This window comes from Cyanistes caeruleus, chromosome Z (genome assembly GCF_971803275.1).
Source record: "Cyanistes caeruleus chromosome Z, bCyaCae1.hap1.1, whole genome shotgun sequence".
Lineage (NCBI taxonomy): Eukaryota > Metazoa > Chordata > Aves > Passeriformes > Paridae > Cyanistes > Cyanistes caeruleus.
In genome coordinates, this window is record NC_141732.1 from 20,669,450 (window position 1) to 20,689,460 (window position 20,011).

The following is a 20,011-nucleotide window of genomic DNA, read 5'->3' on the forward strand; positions in this document are numbered from 1 at the left end:
CAAAATTTGGGAAGTCAAAAAATATTATTTCAAATCCTGGAATATTCTCTGATGCAAGATAATAAATTCAGCTGAAGAAATTTAAAAGTCAAAGGGTAGGAAGATTCAGAGAAGTAATCTCCATTTGTCTGGTGTACAGCTAATATAAAATTAACAGAAATCCTCTCTCATATTATTGTGGCTTTACTGAGTTTGAATTTCATGATAACAATTTAAATGAGAGATGTAAATACACTCCTACTAAAAAATTAAGGAATTTAAACATGTGAAAAAAGCAATAATGAAAATATTTGAATGAGCATTTTTCTCTTCTAGTCTCATAATTTGCTTTTCTTAACTTATTTTTTTCTTTAGCAGCATTTAGCTGAAGGTTAACTATTTTATGGATTAGAAAAGTTACTCCTTTCAGAACTGGTATGACCCCATTTAATGATCATGGGGTGTAGTTGTATTTTTTATGGTAATTATGTTAAATGTCTCTCTGTCTTCAGATATCTTGTTATGTTTTGAGTATTTTTTCCTAGAAACAGAAAATTATAGCCTGTATCAGGTCTATTCACTCAAGTCTATTGCCACAGAGAAAAAGCCATATTTTTCTCCAGCTCACAGGGACACAGGTTTAGGATTATAAACTAGAGGACAAACTGTTATCAGTGTGTGTAGTTTTCATTCCTGAAATATCTTTTCATTTAGATTGATAAGGAGCAGTATGAAAAAATCCTGGAGCTAATTGAGAGTGGGAAAAAAGAAGGAGCCAAACTGGAATGTGGAGGAGGTCCTTGGGGAGACAAGGGCTACTTCATCCAGCCGACAGTTTTTTCTAATGTTACGGATGATATGCGCATCGCCAAAGAAGAGGTAAATAAATTTTCAGCAGTCTCTTCTCTCAGTGGAAGTCATCTGTTTAAATGTCTGTACAAAACATCCATTTAAAAGGTCAAGTGACTACATGAAAAATTCCTCATTAAAGATGTTGCTCCATCCTGGTGGTGTTTAAAGTGCTTTTGTTGTTTTCCTGGTGCCTGTTTCACCAGATTGCCCAAGGAGGGAGAGGAGTATGAGGCTGCCCTGCCAACAAAGGCTCCTGCAGTAGATAAATGCTGAGGTTTGGATTGTTGCATTGCTCTGTACTGTCCATATCTCTCACATATCAAAGTCACAGTGACCTGTAACATAGATGCAAGCCTTGGAGGCACAACTTGTGAACATTTTATGGTGCCTAAGGAGCCCCTTGGTGCTTGTATGCACCAGGCAGCTGCTAAGCAATATGAGAAACTTGTTGGATTGCGCTTCCAGAGGCATTTTGTTGGTGGCTTATTGTTTCACCCCTGGGGGGTTATTTAACTTAGATCAGTTTGCAGATGTGTCTACACATTATTGAAGAGTCTGCTACTGTCTCAACTAAGATAACAATGCTAGGCCACCAGTGATTGTCTGGAAGGAACCAGAGATGTTTGGGAGTGCTGAGCTGCCATCTCAACTAGCTCTCTACATAAAGGCTCAAAGTCAAGTCATGACCTCTTCACTGTGGTTTTTTTTTTACATTTATCTTAATTAATAACCACTGCAAATGGGCTGCAATTAATGCCCATTATACTACATACTAGAAAACAGATGCAGTATGTTAAACGTACTTACTACATCCACCAAGAGTCAACAACCTGAGTAAAAATGACCACAGCACATTTAGAATTAATTGTGACAGAGAGAGTAAAACATGATAGAGCTGTGTGAGACAGAATCTGGATTGTTTCCACCATACTGAGTCAAGTAGGAGACAGCACAGAGTTCTGATTTTTTTGCAGTCAGTTCTGTTAGTTACCCCTTTGTCAGCAGTACAAGGACTGCTCCTCATATTATTTTAAGTGTAATGAACAAAGAAGCTACAGATAGCCAAGACAGTCCAAAGAATTTCTGTTTTGAAGCTCACGACTTGAACACTGGGGGAATGTTCAATGTTTTCCTGATCTTTGAGAATCAATCCTTACAACTCTATCTAGAAATCAGCACAAAAACCTCATTCAAGTAGAAAGCTCGTAGTCTATGGAAATAGAACAAGTTAGATGTTGTAATGCCCCTCCAGCCTTGTGTTCTGTGATAGGCATGGGCACCTCTGGGTGCCAACTTTGGACAGTGGTAGCAGGAAAGCCAAACCTGAGGGACTATTCTCTTACCTGACACCCCTCTGGAAAGCAGAATTAGTTGTTTCACTAGTTGTTTCACATTCTCAGTTGTGCAGCTAACTGCAGGGATAAAAGTCTAATTGCAAATATAGGTGAAGGTAAAATTTTTATGTTTTTCTCAACTTTAAAAAGGGAGCTTGTCCAGAAAAAATGAGTTTCTTGGTAACCAGCATAGATAGCTAGCACACTGTGACACCGTGTTAACTACCTTTATGATGGGTGCCATTTAATCATTGTTTATTTGTTTTCATTGTTCATTTATTGTTTTATGAACTATTAACTGTAGGTACTCTTGACTTCATAATGAAAACATCTTTATGCAAGTTTAGATTATTTTTTAGAACTTTATTCCCTCTTAACTGAATGAATCTGGGAATAAGGCTGTCTAACAATTCATAAATCACTTAAAATAGTAAGTTATTCCAGTTCACTTCATATGTTTACATGTGTTTGATACAGATATTTGGACCTGTTCAACAAATCATGAAGTTTAAAACCATAGATGAAGTTATCAAGAGGGCAAATAATACCACCTATGGCTTAGCAGCAGCAGTTTTTACCAAAGACATTGATAAAGCACTGACATTTGCAGCTGCCCTTCAGGCTGGAACAGTATGGTAAGTAATGTTTTTTTAAATTATTACTTCAGATATGCAGGTGTCCATGGCACTAACTGTAAGACATATTCACAGTACTTTGCATGGTCTTTTTTTTTTATGTATTTATTCCTTGTCATCTTTATAGAGGTAGATCATTGTATCTTCTGTTTATCCTTCCTACAGGTTTCCCTGTTTAATGTGTTACTAAATTATTACTTCTTGTTGGTCTTCATACAGTTTTCCCACAAACTTAGTCAAAAAAGGAAATTTACTTACTAAAAGAAAAGGAAACAAAATAAAATGTTGTGAGAGTGCCCTTTACTTCAAGATCTGGGGATAACCCAATAGATAATCTATGAGATCAGGTTTGGTATTGTGTAAAGAAATTAGTTATCTGAAGTTCAGTGGCCATTTGCCTTGGCAGAACAGCCATCCAACAAGATTGATAAAATGTGATTGAACAAATAAAGGATATACAATCTATGAGAACTACTAAAAGGACAACTATTTCCAGCAGTGGAAAAGAAGAGGCAACCTATATGGAGTTGGAAAAGAAAAAGCTAAGAAATTAAAGAGTGAAAGCTTGGAGGCATAGCAGGGTCCAATGACAATCACTGATGAAGTTCTGCATTTCCCTACAGTTATTTCAATGCACCAGAAGGAGAACAACCAATTTTACTTGAATGCAAAACCTGTGTCCAATTTACATTTTATCCGAAAGCACTTGAAACCAGCACAAATTCCTGCCCAGGTCCTGTGATCTAAGAACATATTCTTTCAAAAAAATATGTTAACAGTGTTGACTTCAGAGTTGGTATTCTTTATATGGAAGAAAATTTGGAATAGAAGTGGGATACTTGGGATTTGCTCGTACATGATTGGTGGTCTCAGAATCCTTAACTATGAACAGAATCTCTTTTGTTGAAACCAGTAGTCTAGCAGGAGCATAGAATATAAGATATGAAAATAGAGAATATTTGGTTTGACAAGGTTGTAAGACAAAAAGAGCTTCTCAGCTAGGAAATAGGATGCGCATTCTGCCAAAATTCTTCATGCCTAAAAATATGCCTGTGAAATGCCTTTCTTATTCATTATTGTGTCTTTGTTCTCAACCACAATACAGATTAAGGTTTAACTGAGTAGAACCAAACAAAACTTCCTAAATATATAGTGAAACTACCCTGAGTTTATCTACTAGAATGATAAACTCTTCTGCAGAACATTTATCTGTGGATAATCTTTTGTGAGAGAGCTTATGTTCAAATTAGGAATTTTATTGCAATGATCAGAGAAAGACATGACTGTCTCTCTGCCTTAAGACCCTTGCTGAGTTTTAGTACTCTGATAATTTCTGTAGCTGGTTTTGATGCTTCATCTATCTGATCTCCAAACTACATATATTTTTGCAAATATATGCTTAGATACTGTTTGTGATTACCACTATAGGCTTTTTAGAGGTGACAAAAAAACACTGCTTTTTCAGAAGTGAAAAAAAATTGTTTCACACTGTCAAAAGTAATATTCCTATTTTTCCAGGGTTAATTGCTATAGTGCATTGTCTGCTCAGTGTCCCTTTGGAGGTTTTAAGATGTCAGGAAATGGACGAGAAATGTAAGTAAATATTTTTAAAACTGTAGATTCACAGGAAATTCAAATGGAAATTCCAAACCCCAACTTAAAATATGCATAACTAGGATGTCCAATTTGAGATTTTGTCAAATTAGTCTTTAGAGAGCTTAGAGGCATTGTGTTGTCAGAGGCAACATCAACCAGCAATTCCTCTACAAAGTAAATAAGAAAATTTCTTAGATGCACACTTTTTCAATATGACCAGTTGGCAGCCTACTGTGGCTGAAGTATGCTGGTAAACAAAACTGACCATTGTGTTTATGTTTATGTAGAGAAACTGTCATTTTCATGAAGACGAATCTGTGGGTAATTTATGAAACCCCCTTTAAATGCTAGGTTTTGAAAACACAAGACTATCCAACATCATTGATCTAAGATTTTTCAGTTAAAAATTTGTGAACCTAATGTTTTACAGTGTATGACAGCCAGGTCAAAAGATATGGTGAAAATAATCCTCTGTAGTTTTGGACCTTTTTTTTTTCCCCAGAATAGAAGCTGAGTAACATACAAATATTATAAACTAAACAAATTTTTTTAAACTTCTAAGTTTTTAATTAAGTTTCAACTTGAATTATATCTTGTCTTACTTGAATTCAGTCTTTGCTAAAAATGTTATATGTATAAGAACAAACTATTTTTAAAGCAATGACTAAAAATCAGTACATGTAAGCCTTCTTTTTCTTATTAAGACAAATACATAACACTTCTAATGAACCATAGAAGTGATTAAAAAATATAAGTGAGGCACTTCAGAGCTTCTCTTTATGTAGTTTCTTCAGAGATAAAGCCTAGTGTTTTCATACTTGCTCATCACTGGATACAATCTGCTTCTGATGGCAAAGGTCCCACTGACTTCAAAGGAACAGTCAAGCCAATGTTGAGAGCTTTAGAAAACTGGAAATTGAAAACCTTCAATAATTTAGGCCATTTTTATCAAAGACAGCTTTGCCTTTGTTGGGTGCCAATAACTGGGAGATAATCAATTCTGAATGACAGCCTTTTTCAGAAATATTAATTGGATTTATTTGCTGGAAATGATAGACTATTAAAAATGCTCTCTATGACAGTACATTTTGAAGGAATAAATCTTTCATGCTAACAAAGTTTTCAGGTTCAAAGTCACAATTATCAGACAAATAAAAATATTCCCACTAAAGGTCAAGGAAAGAATCATCACCAGATAGATGTCTGTCATGAGAAAATTTATAAATATGTGACAACCATTTTTACCAGAAGTGGAAATATCTGTGAAAAACCTACACTGAAAAAATTAGGATGTGGTTGTGTTAAGCCACTGACTTCCTTGATCCACAGAATAAAATTCTCTGAATAATTCTTGGAGTGATAACACCATTACAAATTAATCTACTGAATGTCATATATTAACAAAATTCATCTCCAAAATTGAAGGGAAACAGTAAACATTTTCAGCCAGTACAAGTATCCTGAGCACAGATTTCTGCCTTGCTTGTATGTCTATCTAGTAAAACAGCAGTGAGAACTGCATAACATTACGCTGTAGCAAACCCTAACTCCATAGAGCAATCAGTTATGTCTAAATAGTTCAACTATGTCAGATGTCAAATATTTAGGAACACATCACCGAAAACATAAAGGTGAAACATGCTCGTAACACATCAAAGATTTTAACTCTTTTTCACTGAGATTTCATCATGGAATAATTTTGTCCCCATTTACTTGAGATGAAGTTCCTATTCTTTGACTCTGGAGAAAGTTTTGACATCAGAAGAAGAGCTTTACAAATAACTTGCTGAATATACTTGTGATGATGTAACTTGTTCTTGAGCTGCTGTACAGAAATACAATTTAGAAATGCTTTAATTTAAACACCACTCCCAGAAATAAAACTGCTCTCTCTCCCATTTTTCCTTTCAAAAGGTTTCCAGCAGCAGTCTAGCTGCACGGCTGCCTTCCAAATATGTCCAGTGTACGTGTTAGATATCCGGCCAATTGCACACTACCACTGAAAATCCCATCCAGAACAAAACTCATATAAAAAGCATTAGCATAAATGTTGTTCTTTGTTCTCTTTTATCTAGGGGAGAATACGGACTTCATGAATACACAGAAGTTAAGACTGTCACAATCAAAATCCCTCAAAAGAACTCGTAATGCTGTTTGAGGTGCAGAAATTAACATCTTCAAATGAATCTGAAAAGGCTATCTGAATTCTTAAGTGTTTTGTTGTCCAAGTGATTCGTTACATTTTCTGCTTTCTGACTGTATAAGAGATACCTTCATACATTAACAATATAAGGAATAGCATAGAAAAAATTAACGTGATTTATTATGAAAAGAAATCTTTAATATCTGGTTCACGGTTCGTTTTAAAATTCATATCCAGAAAGATCTACTCTTGTTTGCAGTTGTAGTTCTCTGTAGTGTTATGAAAATTCTCCTTTTTCAGTATATTCTACAAGTACAGTTTGAGTTTATGTGCTCTTTTAACTGTTAGATGGCAAACTCTCCTTGCATTTTCTTTGTGGCCTTAACAAAAGCACTTAAGAGTAGTTAGCAGATGTCTCTATGTTTCTCCAGATATATTTCTTAGACTATTAAAATTGTTCATCATGCTACATGAATGTAATCTGTATAATGTTAAAAGATATTAAAAGTCACCTACAAAACCTAGTGCTTCTCCCTTCATTAGCCTTTTCTATTACACCAGTTTACCACTGGGCAATATGTTTACCACAGAGGCACCGGTGGCGTGTTCAGGTAGTCAGAAATACACTACATCTTCTATATGGGGGCTAAATATATTTTGCCAGTATTATAACTGGGAAAACATGAACACACACAAAGTAGACAATTTGCAAAGAGCCAGCACTTGGCTTTGCAGTGGTAAGTGCATAACAAATCTTAGCAGACATATGAGCAAGAAACAGTGAAGAGAACGAAGAGGGAGAGGGGAAGGCAACCTCCTTTGTGATTTATACCTGCTACATTTTTCCTGTACTCACCTTCTTTCATGTAACTTTCCTGTTCTCTTCCCTCTTCTTTCCTCCTCTAATCCATTGTCTCTTTTCATCCTTTTTCCTCATCTTTTCATTATAGCTGCATATTCTCATAAGGGCCCTCTTTAAACACCTGTGTCCCAAGCAGATCACAAGCTCAGCTCTGGCATTTCACAGTTGTCTGGCAGCTCAGCCTCTGATGGCCTCTCAGCACCAGCAGCCACCAAATAAATCAGATAAGCAGATGTGTACTGCCCACAGACAGCCAGTACACAGCCTGCTACTGACAGGCTCCTATTTTCTCAGGACTGGATCCAGAGCCACAAGTCAACTCTTTTTAGACAGGCTCAGCCTCAGAAGCAACCTTTTACGCAGTATGAGCTCTGCCATTAGTAAGAACATGGCATAACACAAATTTTTAAGCAGCATGCATTGAGAATTTTCTCAGTAAAGAAGAAGGTTTTGTTCATTTGGATACAGTGGTCATTTTTAATTTTTTTTTTTTTTTTTCTTTTTAATAAGATAAAACAAAATACAGATGAGACTTTCACCCTATGACTCTTCTTAGAATGTCTTTTTCCATTAAGAACTTGGACATAAAGTTGGCGGCATGGGTATTTCTCTCCACAGCCTCTACATTATCTACTTTTGAAAGGTGTCCATTCCAAATCCCATATTCATGCCTCTAAAGCAACTTCATTAGACATAGTTTTCAAACAAATTGAATTCTGGTCCCATTTAGGAATCAAGCACAACACTAATAAAGGAAAAGAAGGAAGTGTACTGTGAAATAATTAGAGTTTTTTCTGCGGACAATAGTAGACAGAAGAAAGCAGAGAAATAAAAATATATGCCATATAAAGTCAAAAAAAAAAAGTTAAAAATAAGCTGCAGATAAGAAAAGAATGACAAAATTACCTGAAAGACTTTAAAACTGGGACATAGTATTAGTGAAAAGACAGATACAGTGAAGGTTTTCATGTTTTAAAATAAATTGAAAGCTATTTTTAGAGTTGGTGTGGGTCTCTACAAGATCTCTACCATCGAAATCCTTCTTTTGCATTCAAGAGTAGAAGTCTCAAAGCAGGATATATAAGTCAAGTTGCATTAAGCCTACATTTGCATTTTATCTTGTATCAGGAGGGCAATTCTAAAATTATATTCCTGAACTTCCCAACTTCCATTCTTTACCTGGAAGAAGGATACAAGGGAGCAAAACAGGGTTCCTTTTTGCTGGCATTAAGCCAGCAGGCTCACACGTGGTTTCTGGTATGGTCCAACAGCTGTCATCATCCAGGTCTTAGAAGGAGACTAGGGCTAGTCTGAAGCAGCTCCCCTCTGAATGGGTGCTATGCAGGCAGCTACTTCCCTTCTCCTCAGAGTGTGCTTTGGCAGCACAGCACTGCAAATCCAGTCCTACCCATCATGCCTGTGACTGCAAGCCCAAGCAAAGAATGACTTTGGAATATAATGCAAGGAAAGGGAAAACACAGTATAGGAGAAGAACCAACTGGACCCTTGTATGCATGTATATTTTTTCTCCTTAGAATGTCTAAAATATTTTAATAACATTCCCAAAAATATTGTAAATATGTATTTTAGTTCCCATTTGACAGTCTTGATGGGTAAAAGAAAGCTGTCAATGGTCTTGTTCTGTCAATTTTATTTTTTCAATGTGAACAAAATGTGACATCTAGTAGTGATTTGAAGCCATATTTCAAATGCCTTGAGTCAGAGAAGTGCTTTCATGTGTATATTATGCATGGTGGGGACAAGGGAGGAGAAAGAGAGAGGGAGAAAGGGAGAGAGGCAAAGACTCATTCAGACGAGGTTTAGCACCCAAGGTTTTCATCAGAATCAAGTATAGATTTGGACTGATCTGATGATGCACTGAAGTTGTTCCCAAGGAATGCCAGTGTAAACAGATACACTCTTTGGCCTCTAGTAAGCTTAAGGGATTCAATATGTGTGTCAGTCCTTTAAACAGTTGAAATGTGTTTAAAGGAGGCAAACAAGGGTTCAATTTTCAGTTTCATAGTCCAGTTTTACTTACATGAGCACATTAGTTCACAGTGTATGACGATGCCCAGGCCAGAAAAAAGGAAGAATATGGCCCCATTTGTTCCTCAGCTGCCGGTTTACTGACTCAGAGGTCGGGGTGGATTTCTCTCAAAAATGCACACACCATTAGTAGTGTTAATAAAAGACATGTCTGTTAATTAAAGAAATGTCCTTTCAAAGTTAGGTGTGTTTGTAACTATGTTTATAGTATTAGAGTCTCCATCTGATGGTGAAATATCTTTGCTATGTCTTTGACTTATATCTGTACATGGGTATGATGATTTGTGGTCTGAACAGGAATAAATGAGGACTTAAACTCTGCAAATATTACACAGACGATTAAGGAGGTCCTTTCTTTTTGGGATTGAATCATTATCATGTTACTCCCATTATGTGCCAAAGCAGCACCATTGAAATTTACTGGAATGAAACACGAGAAGAGGACTAGCTGATCTCTATGTAAATATTGCTTATAATGTCAGTGAAGTCGTAGTCAGTATTTCACAGAGGACGAAATTTAATGAGAGAAATGAGCTTGTTGCATGTCTTTTCAAGGCCCTGAAAACTGACTGCTAGTTGACAGCAGCAGTAATTAAATTTTAATTTTATTTTTGAAACCATGTTACTTTTTCCTCCGGTTCTTGAAGGCAATGGCTGTCTAGGTAAATAATGTAGAGCAACATTCCAGCAGATTTAAATGGGACTATTTATTTTCCTAGTGAACTCTGTTTCTATCCCCTTAACACTATTAAAGACGCACCTTTAATATTCATGGAAGTATGATCAAGAACATGATTTTGCAGTCTTATTGGAAAGTTCTCTGTTTCAAGCAATTTTATACCACACAGAAAAGAAAGCTCTAGAGACATGGACTCCTTATGCCCATTTTCTTGCCATCAGTGAGGTGATGCCTGCCCCCTTCTCTGCCTCTGACACACTCTTTTCCTTTAAGAGAGAGGAAGCTTTTGAATGGCAACAGAGGGATAGAAGGACCTATAGGCTATTTCAGTCAAAACAGTGAATTTGTAAGGAATTCTCATTCTGTTTCAAGTAAAAAAATTACTGATAATCCTTGACTACCAGATATGCAGGCCTTAAGACAGACAAGGGAAGATATGGGAAAATATTCAGAGCAAGAAAGGCATCTGGCTTGGATAAAAAGTGAAAATTCCTTGATGAAATAGGTTTTAGGGAGGAATTTGAAAGATGTGAACTTGGCAGCCAAAAGGTTTTTTGGGGAGAAGAGTAGGCCATCTGGGACATGAAAGATAAATGAAGAAAAGACATGTACAAGAAAAAAAAGGAAAAAGGAAGGGAGCAGTGACAGAAGTAAAAGGAGTCTGATGAGGAATGAAAGCAAAGGATCACCCTGAGATTCTGAAAGATATCACTGTAAGATCTCATTATAATTTTGAAAGATTTAACATGAACTTTAGTAGATGAAGTGTTCTCCTCCAGCCCCTCTATCACCATGTTTGCTGTCAGACTGTTTTTGAACTGCCTGATCCATCTGCTCTCCCTCTTTTAATTCAAGTCATGGTACAAGCCTCTCAATATTAGTGTTTTCTACATATTCCCTCTTAAAACTGAGACTTAGATAAGTCCTTATTATTAAAAGTCCACTATCAAATAAAAGTAAAAAAAGTAAAAAAAAGGTCTCTGGAAATTTGGAAATAATACTTCCCTGTGAACTCAGTAGGAGGTCTGAAGGACTGAAGAATTACAACTTCTGTTACACTGAGAGAAAAACAGTGACTTGGTGAATATAATTCTCTGGAAACTAAAGTAAAAATTCTGGAAAACCAAGTCAGTCAGTTTAATGTTGCATGAAAAACAGGGCAGGCATAATGATCCCATAAACAGAATTGTGTATTAGGTCTTTTGACCGAAATCCAGCTTGTGAAAGTCCTCAAAGAACAGCAACAAAGACGATACCTACACAGTCTTTTAAACTGGCCATGGAAGAGCAAGAGACCATAGCTGCTTTTGAACATTGCTAGCAGGCAAAGCAGAGAGACTTGGCAGAAATATTAACCAGAACACCGTAAGGTTGTCCTTGATGGAAGCCGAATAGAAGCGGCCAATTCTCCCAGGTAAAATGGTTAGTACTGTGTCTTGCTAGGACATTCATGGTTGTGTTGAGTTCTTCTTCCCCTTGGACTGAGATTAATGAGAGAAAGGCAGTTTTCTCTTGTTCGGACTTGGTTGTTTATTCTTCTCCTATCTGTATTACATATATATACAAAGTACAAGGAGCTACATGCCCTAAGATAGAAAGGTGCAAAATGGCTAACAAAGATCTTCAAGGTCTTTTATATGTTCATTTACTCAATTAAGAAATGCCAAGTAAATTATTTTTCTTGGTGACACAATGACCCAGCACCTGCACGCTGCACTGCGGCATTCTCTATCCAATCACTTACTACTACCCAAAAACCTCTAGAAGAAGATGAAGAAAGAAGAAGGACAAGAGGAAACATCCTAAATCTTCTATCTTGTCTTCTGTTTTCTAAAGTAATTTAAACTCCAAACTTTACCTTTTTCACCCACTGACTTAAGAAAACTTTCTAATTTACACACTTACACTTCTAGTTTTTCTATTTAACAGTTGTTTTCAGGACATTATATGAAATTCAGTGCTTTCTTGAATGTCAGCCAGGTATCAGAGATAAGGGCACACTCTCTGTGTCTCTGACTCCAACAGTACTGAGGATTTTTTAGAAGGAAGAAAGCTAGAAAAGATAGCAGCAATGAGAGGATTTGTTTTATTATTTTAGTTCATATTGTCATATTGCCAATATTTCTATGTGGAGCAAAAGATTATGACTAAATAATAGCTTGACAATTATCAATCCAAGATGCTAAGGACATAAAGAGCAATTTGACAAATTCTGACAAGCTTTCAAGTTATTAAACAAAGTATTGCACCTGGCCGCCTTCCTTTCACTATCAGTGCAGAAAAACCCCTTACTTTTTCACATTCTCTATAAGTACAGTTTCATATACAGCTAAAAAGCTTTGATAATACAGCATGGCACATAGAGCACAAACTCTGCTGCAGCAAACAAAACAATGCCTTTGATCATCAAACCTTGCCAAATGGTACAAGCTGCCAAGGTCTTGCCTGTGGCCTTCTTGGTGACCTCAGTATTTTGGAATCTACATTCATCCTGAGTATAGCCCCCTATAATATGTAGTGCCCTGTGCTTATGACTAAGGAGTACACTGTGGTGACAGCAAGAATGAGACTGACATTTGAGCAATATTAGAGATGTATTGCCCTTAGAAGAGAAAAATGTCTGACACAAAGATAAGTGACTCAAGTGAGAAGCAACACTGTCCACAATTACCTATATTCAAGAACAAGAAAGACTTTTTGGGAGTGTGATGAAACAAAAGTGTCATGTGAACCTTCTATTTGGAGCAAAAATACACACAGACATGTTAGCACTACTTTAAAACCCATACTATGGACAAGCATGTGGTATTGCTAAACAGTATATGTGTGTTAGAGATCTGACTCATGTATAAAGGATCTTCAGCCCTTATTATCCACTGTGTTAATGGCAATCTTTTAATGGCAAAAGTTCCTGTGAACAAACAATCATGGTCAAAGTAAGAGTAAGGAGGTAGAAGAGAGAAGTACTCACAGCTCACAAAAACAAATTGCATGGAAGAAAAAAACCCCTAAACATGTAGATTTTTTGTTAGTCTTCCCTTAATATGATTGAGAAATTAAATTTTGGAGTTATTTACATGCAAATTAGCCATTATGGAAGAGTCCCCTCTATTGAGCTAAAGATACCTTGAGGTATGATAAACAGCTTGTTTCATGTCCTATATTTTTTCTGATTTTCTGATTGCTTCACAATGTTTGTCTCTAGACATCAGCAAACAAACAGAAGAAGACAACTGAACACAATGATCTTAGAGGTGTTTTCCAACATTAATGATTTAATTCTACTTAAAAAAAAAAAAAAGGGTGCCATTAAATCTAAAGAGAGGTCCAGCTCTATGAGAAATTATCTTAGGAGCCTAAACCTTACACTCAGCAAAGCAGGACATGTGTTTTTCTCACAATAGGTTTCTTCAGTCTCCACTGTGTAACTGCACTTATTACATTATCTTAACAAAATTATGTACAAAAGAAAAATGTCCATGCATTCACTGATACAAAATAGATCATGTCTTACAAGATGTGATTATCTTAAGAACCACTTAGACTGTGTTCTTTTCTGAATATGATGTACCAGCCACCATTATCTAAGACAGCCCTTCTAAAACCTTCAACATTTTATCTTTCAGTTTTCCCTGCCTCTGAGAATATATAGTCTTTATAGATAACTTCCACTGGGTTTTTTAATGCTAGAAGTTGGGCTGTTTAAGTGTGTGGCTTTATGGACACCAGGAGACCACCTTTAAATTTTTTTATCCAAATGAATAAATTTTATTGAGATTTGTCTGTTGCACGTGCTATTTATTTCTTCTTTTTTTTTCCCCTGTTTATACTTTACTGACAGAAAAACCTATATTTAAGTAGGCTTCATTCACAATGGCTTCACTGCCTCTTTCTTTGCCCACTTCCCTAGCAAACAAGCAACTGCCTGTGAGAAGAGTGGGGTGAGTCAGTTTGACGCAGATTTTTGTGGGGGTTTATGGCACTAATGCACTAGGAAAGCATCTGGAAAGAAGAGATTTGCAGCTCTTTAGGAGTTCCTTCATGTCATATGAAGACCTGCATGGGACAAGCCAGTTGTGTATTAAAGTGATTGACTCTAGGAGTCACCACTTTCCATCATCACCAAATCTAGCAGCGTCTGATATTTTTCACTGTTAAATCTATTATTCAGAACTGTCCAAGCTGACACTGCTTTGTCAATAACAGAGACCACTTTTGAACACTCTATAGTCTATACAAAATTTTCACTCCCATTTACTATGAATTTTTAAACAGAGTATTTTTGAGGAATGCCAGCTGTCACTAGCATTAATTTTGATGGCTCCAGGTAACCATGCAATTCAGACAAACATCTCCTATGAACATTGAAATGCTCTGTACAGAAGTTATTCATTGGAATCTGGCATTTTACTTCCTCAGGACTGCTTGCATGGTGTTACTGCTTAAACTTCCAGAAAACACAGTTTCATCTGAAAGATGCACTTTAACTCTTTTATACTGCAAGAAAATGCACATCTTTAAAACTAATCTTTGTGTTGAATGGTTCCTGGAATAAATTATTTTGAAAATGAGACTAGTAACAGTAATATTCAGCCAGGAAAATGTAAAAGGAATGTGGGGACAGAAAAGAGAGCAGATCAGTTTAGAGAATCCAGAAGTAAGTTAAATATTTAAAACTAAAATTCTTACTGTATAAATAAGACATCACATAATTAAACAATAAAATCTGTCTACTTTTTTGTGCTCTCTGTGAGAAATCTTGCTTCTTTACTGCTGATGCACAAACTTTTGAATGAGTGTGACAGTGAAGTACAGCCACCTGGTAAAATCCACACAAAGAGTACAGACAGATAATCCTGCATAAGTAGTAAAATATTTCTAGCAAAGATGATGTGAAAAAAATTATCTTGACGGTGAAAATGTTGAAAATTATGGAGAACTGGCTGAATGGTAGATGTCAAAGGCTGGTAATCTGTGGGACAGGGGAGAGTTGGAGGCCTGTGATTACAGGTATCAGTCACACTCCACTTTTGGGCCCAGTATCAATGTCTTCGATGAAGGGGCAGATGCCTCCCCAGCAAGTCCACTGATGACACCAAGCTGGGAGAAGTGGCTGACACCCAAGTGCTTCAGAGGATCCTCAACAGGCAGGAGAGATGGGCAGAGAGGAACCTTCTCATATTCAGTGAGGGCAAATGCAGGATCCCGCATCTGGGGGGGAACTGCTTCGTGCACCAGCACAGGCTGGAGTGACCTGCTGGAGAGCAGCTCTGTGCAGAAGGACCTGGGGATCCTGGTGGACAACGAGCTGTCCATGAGCCAGCAGTGTGCCCTTGTGGCCAAGAGGGCCAGTGGTGTCCTGGGATGCATCAGGAAGAGCACTGCCAGCAGCCTGAGGGAGGTGATCCTGCCCCTCTCTTCAGCCCTGGTGAGGCTCCTCTGCAGTGCTGTGTCCAGCTCTGGGCTCCTCAGCACAACAGGGACATGGAGCTCCTGGAATGGGTCCAGGGGAGCTGTACAAAGAGGATGAAGGGACCGGAGCATCTCTCTTATGAGGAAAAGCTGAGGGAGATGGGGCTGCTCAGCCTCCAGAAGAGGCACTGAGAGGGGCCTTATCAATGTCTGTAAGTAGCTGAAGGGAGGGTGCCAAGAGGATGGAGCCAGGCTCTTGTCGGGGGTGCTGAGCAATAGGACAAGGGGTAACGGGCAGAAACTGATGCACAGGAAGTTCCATTGGAACATAAAGGAATAGCTTGTGTAGGTGACCATCCAATGGAACAGATTTCCCAGGAGGCTGTGGAGTCTCCCTCACTGGAGATACTCAGGAGCCATCTGGACACAATCCAGTGCCATGCGCTCTGGGATGACCCAGCCTGAGCAGGGAGATTCGACCAGGTGACCCACAGTGGTCCGTTCCAGCCAGAACCTTTCATGTGATTCTGTAATGCTGTGATTCTATGATGCTGAGTTTCATGTTCAAAATTTCCCAAAATTCCCAAAACTTCCCCAAAATTTGTTTTCCTGATTTGGTGCAAGATTCCCATACTATTTTAGCTTTCTTGTGACTTACAAAAGACAAAATAAACTAACTCCACTCTGCATAGTGGCAGCTAGAGCAGAGGTTACTTGGGTTTGTTCTGGTTTAGAAGTTGCCTGGAGGGAGTATTGTTTCCTGGTATACATTTATTTGTTGTAGTCAACTGAAAAACAAAGTGGGAATTGGATATACCATTGTTGTGCATGGCACCTGACTGTTCTGCCTTAGATTGAGTTGACAACAGAATCCTTTCTTCATTTTCATAATTGTTTTGTGTTAGAGAATGGAAATGTAAAGTCTGAAGTATTCTTGAACTTGTTCTCTCACAATGTGGAAAATGAAGGGCTATGTGCCTTCATATACCTCCTGAAAGAGATGTCTCAGATATTTAAAACAATATTGTATCTACCGCCATGGACAGTTCATGTGAGGCAGGACAATCCCTCTTCCCTATTCTATCACTGCTTATAAAGGCTGTGGATTTTTCTTTAATCATATCTTTGCTTGTAACCTCTCATTCCTGTGGTGTTTCAGTCATTACAACTTCATCATGACATGAATTCTTCACAGAGCTGTTTGCTACCTCTGTACAAGGAGCTACAGTTCACAGTTTATCTGAACATCTTTGCTGTGCAAAAATGTTTCCCAAATTATCCTCCATAAGACTTATATATCTGAAAGTTACTAGATATCTATACATTTATCCAGGAAAACAAAAATCAGTACTTAATCAATACATAGTTATTTTAAACAAGACATGTAAAACTGAGGGCATTATTTTTTTGACCAAATAAAAGATTCTGAAATGAAAATTTCTTTTGATGAGTTTGGTGTTTGCCTTTTCTGTATATTTATAAATAATGTTTAAACCAGGCTTTTTGAACAAACATCACAAGTTGTCAAATTTCTAGTGAGAGAATGATGGTTTGTTTTGATCTGAAAAGTATCTATAGGTCAGATTCTGTGATTCAGCAATGTTGATTTAAAAGCAAAAATCAAAAAACAGATTCCCAAGCAGTTACAGTACCAGTTGTTATTTCTACAAAACACATTAATGCTGGAAAGGGTTTTTTCCCCCTGAATTTTCCCATGCACTATTTCATATGGCCTATCAATTTTTTTATTTCTTTTAGATAGCCACAGAACAGCAAACATGTACCACTGGCATCAGCTGAAATATCATATCAGCAGACTTCTGGCACGCTTCCACAAATTCCCAGTTGATCTGAAGCTATTAGCAGCCTTAATTCTGTTGACTTTTATGGGATCAAGAAGGAAGGATTTATTCTTTCCTAAGGCAATTACTCACACACATGGTGGGAACTATATTATGTCGTTCTGACCTCTACTGGAGAGAAGACCAAGGCACATGTAATTATTATTATTATTATTATTATTATTATTATTATTATTATTATTATTATTGTTGTTGTTGTTGTTGTTGTTGTTGTTGTTGTTGTTGTTGTTGTTGTTGTTGTTGTTGTTGTTGTTGTTATATTTTTTATGAGGCAAATGGAAGGAAAATAAAAATTGTTTTTTCTTCACTGTAAGCTTTAAAACCATTTCTTATTATGAATACAGGTAATAGCTTGATGCATATCTGATGGCCCATATCAATGTGAAACTAATGTTCAGTTACTCAGACATCTAGATGCTCGTTTATTAGTAGCTCCTAGTAAGATTTGGAGCAGTTTTGCAGTGGGAGCCTCACAAACAGATAAAAAGCCTAAGCTGCCTCAAAATGTTCACATGTAGTTCAGGACATGATGTAGTCAGAAAATTTTTACAATGTTAAATGTTGGAAATAAAGAAGTGGCTAGGCAGATGAAGGTAATATGTTTGGGTTTTTTTAATAAGTTAAATTCAAATTAAATTCAGCAGTTAATAAAGTGAGGACACCAGGCATCCTTCTGCAGTCAATGAATGTAAACACCATACTATGATCTTTTTACCTCTATTTTTAAGTGATAGAGTGAATAGGGTAGAAACTAAACTAAAAGTGATGTCCACAGTTAGCAAGTAAGAAAGGCAAAGACCAAGACTTCAGTAGAGAGAGAAAGACAAGGAAGAATTGAGGGACAACTTTGTCAAGTTCATACACTAACATGTAAAATGTGACAAATTTGTCCTTCTTCAGTTAAAACTGGTGAACTACTGAGACAAACTATTTCCTAGTTCAAACTCTCTGGAATACAAAAATACAGAATGCATTTGCCAACCAAATTTAATTAGGATGAGAGGCACCTTCAAATAAAGAGACAAGGTAAAGGTGGGATCCAAAGAGTTAATGAGTGTCTTTTAGAAAATGTTAGAATCCTGTCAGGATACCTTATAATCTTTAAAAGTAAACATAGCCAACCTGGGTTCACTCAGGCTAAATACCTAATCATCTAATCGTCTAACATCTAACAATCACTAAATAACCATAAGTATAACTTTTGACATCCTAGTGGTATTCTGCAAAATTGCATATGTAACTGATTTTAGGACAATGAGATAGACCCATACATTAAGTAAGCAAATAAAATTTTAGCCTCTGACTTAATTAAGAGCAAAAGGAAGAGTGCTGGGACTTCTCTCATCTCTACATCAGAATAGGAAGTAAATTATGGAGCCCATGTGTAAAGAAGAAGTCCTAGAGCCAGAAAAAGACTGCCTGGCTGGTCTGTGCTTTCAACAGCACTGGTTAAACACAGCCTCTCCTCCTGCCTCAGCCATGGCATGACCATCCCAGCACAGAGTCTCTAGTGTAATATGCATTCCTAACACACAGGATTGTCAGTTTCACAGAAAGAGCATGGATATATTTCATTAAATGAGAAGACAGGCAGATATGCTGTGCCTTTTCTGTCCCAGATATGGGGCATAAAGGAGCAGCAGCAGCAGGTCTGGAAAAGGACAACAAGCCTCTCATGCAAGCAGAGAGTGTGGCAGCTCAGGAAAAAAACAGATCCTGCTTCTGCAATGTCAGACTGGGACATGAGACATAGCTGGACCAGCTTGTCGCCAGGGGAATGAAACTACAGCCACCACCACAATGCTGCACAGAAAAGGGAAAGAAAGTCACTTCCCTCTTATCAGAGTCTGCTCTTCAATGATCTTGCTTCCATGGAAATGTTACTAAAAGCCTGATTCAAAGGGAAAGCAAAACAGAGACCAAGCCAAGGCTAGAGGCAGCTCTATACTGACAGAGACAGGTTTGTATCTCTGCTGAAGGAATCTGCAGGACATGGCCCAGAGATTTAAGTCCTCCTTGATTTCAGGCATTGTTTAGAAGATTAGGGTACACACGCTGTTGTCCAGGATTCCCAGTGTTTTCAGCATTCTGATTTGGAGGGAATGGCTGGGATAGATGGGAAGATGCCTAAAGATCTTTTGCTTTTTATCTATTTTTTATGTATCTATAGTTTTGAAGACTCTTTTTATATATAGCTGTATAGGTCTTAGCTCTTTCTTCCACCTTAGAATAGGTAGGTTACTCTTTCTCACACATTTATGCCACCTTCCTGAAATTCTGTTTAGTCTTATTTTAAATAAAAGAATTTCTAATAAGGAAGACCAGTCTTGCAGCAGCACTTAGAAGACATGACAAAACATGGGGTGTGGAACCCCTTGAAGTCTCTCCAATAGGGCAGGTCCAAGGATGGGTTACCAGGACAATCTGTCTTCTATTGGATGTACCTGCTAGATATACTAATTAATTAAACTCATTAAAAGCTCAAGGAAATCCAATACCATGCATGCACAAACAGCTGTATTTGTGCACCTGAAAGCTTTCATTAAAGAACTACTCATTATATTACTATTTTACATTGTTTGGAAAGTTTATCTTGTGATTCCAGGCA

The 20,011-nt window shown here is 37.3% G+C and overlaps 1 protein-coding gene across 19 annotated transcripts in view; it reads left to right on the forward strand.

The window, feature by feature from the left end:
- ALDH1A1 (aldehyde dehydrogenase 1 family member A1) overlaps positions 1–7,063 on the forward strand; it is a 50,631-nt gene extending 43,568 nt beyond the window's left edge. For all 19 annotated transcript variants that reach the window (XM_086867178.1, XM_086867173.1, XM_086867175.1 and 16 more), the window contains 4 exons: positions 694–858; positions 2,643–2,800; positions 4,319–4,393; positions 6,472–7,063. In XM_086867178.1, coding sequence (XP_086723304.1) covers positions 694–858; positions 2,643–2,800; positions 4,319–4,393; positions 6,472–6,544 — 471 coding nt within the window. In that variant the 3' untranslated portion in view covers positions 6,545–7,063. The remainder of the gene's footprint in view (positions 1–693; positions 859–2,642; positions 2,801–4,318; positions 4,394–6,471) is intronic.
- Positions 7,064–20,011: the final 12,948 nt, after the last annotated feature.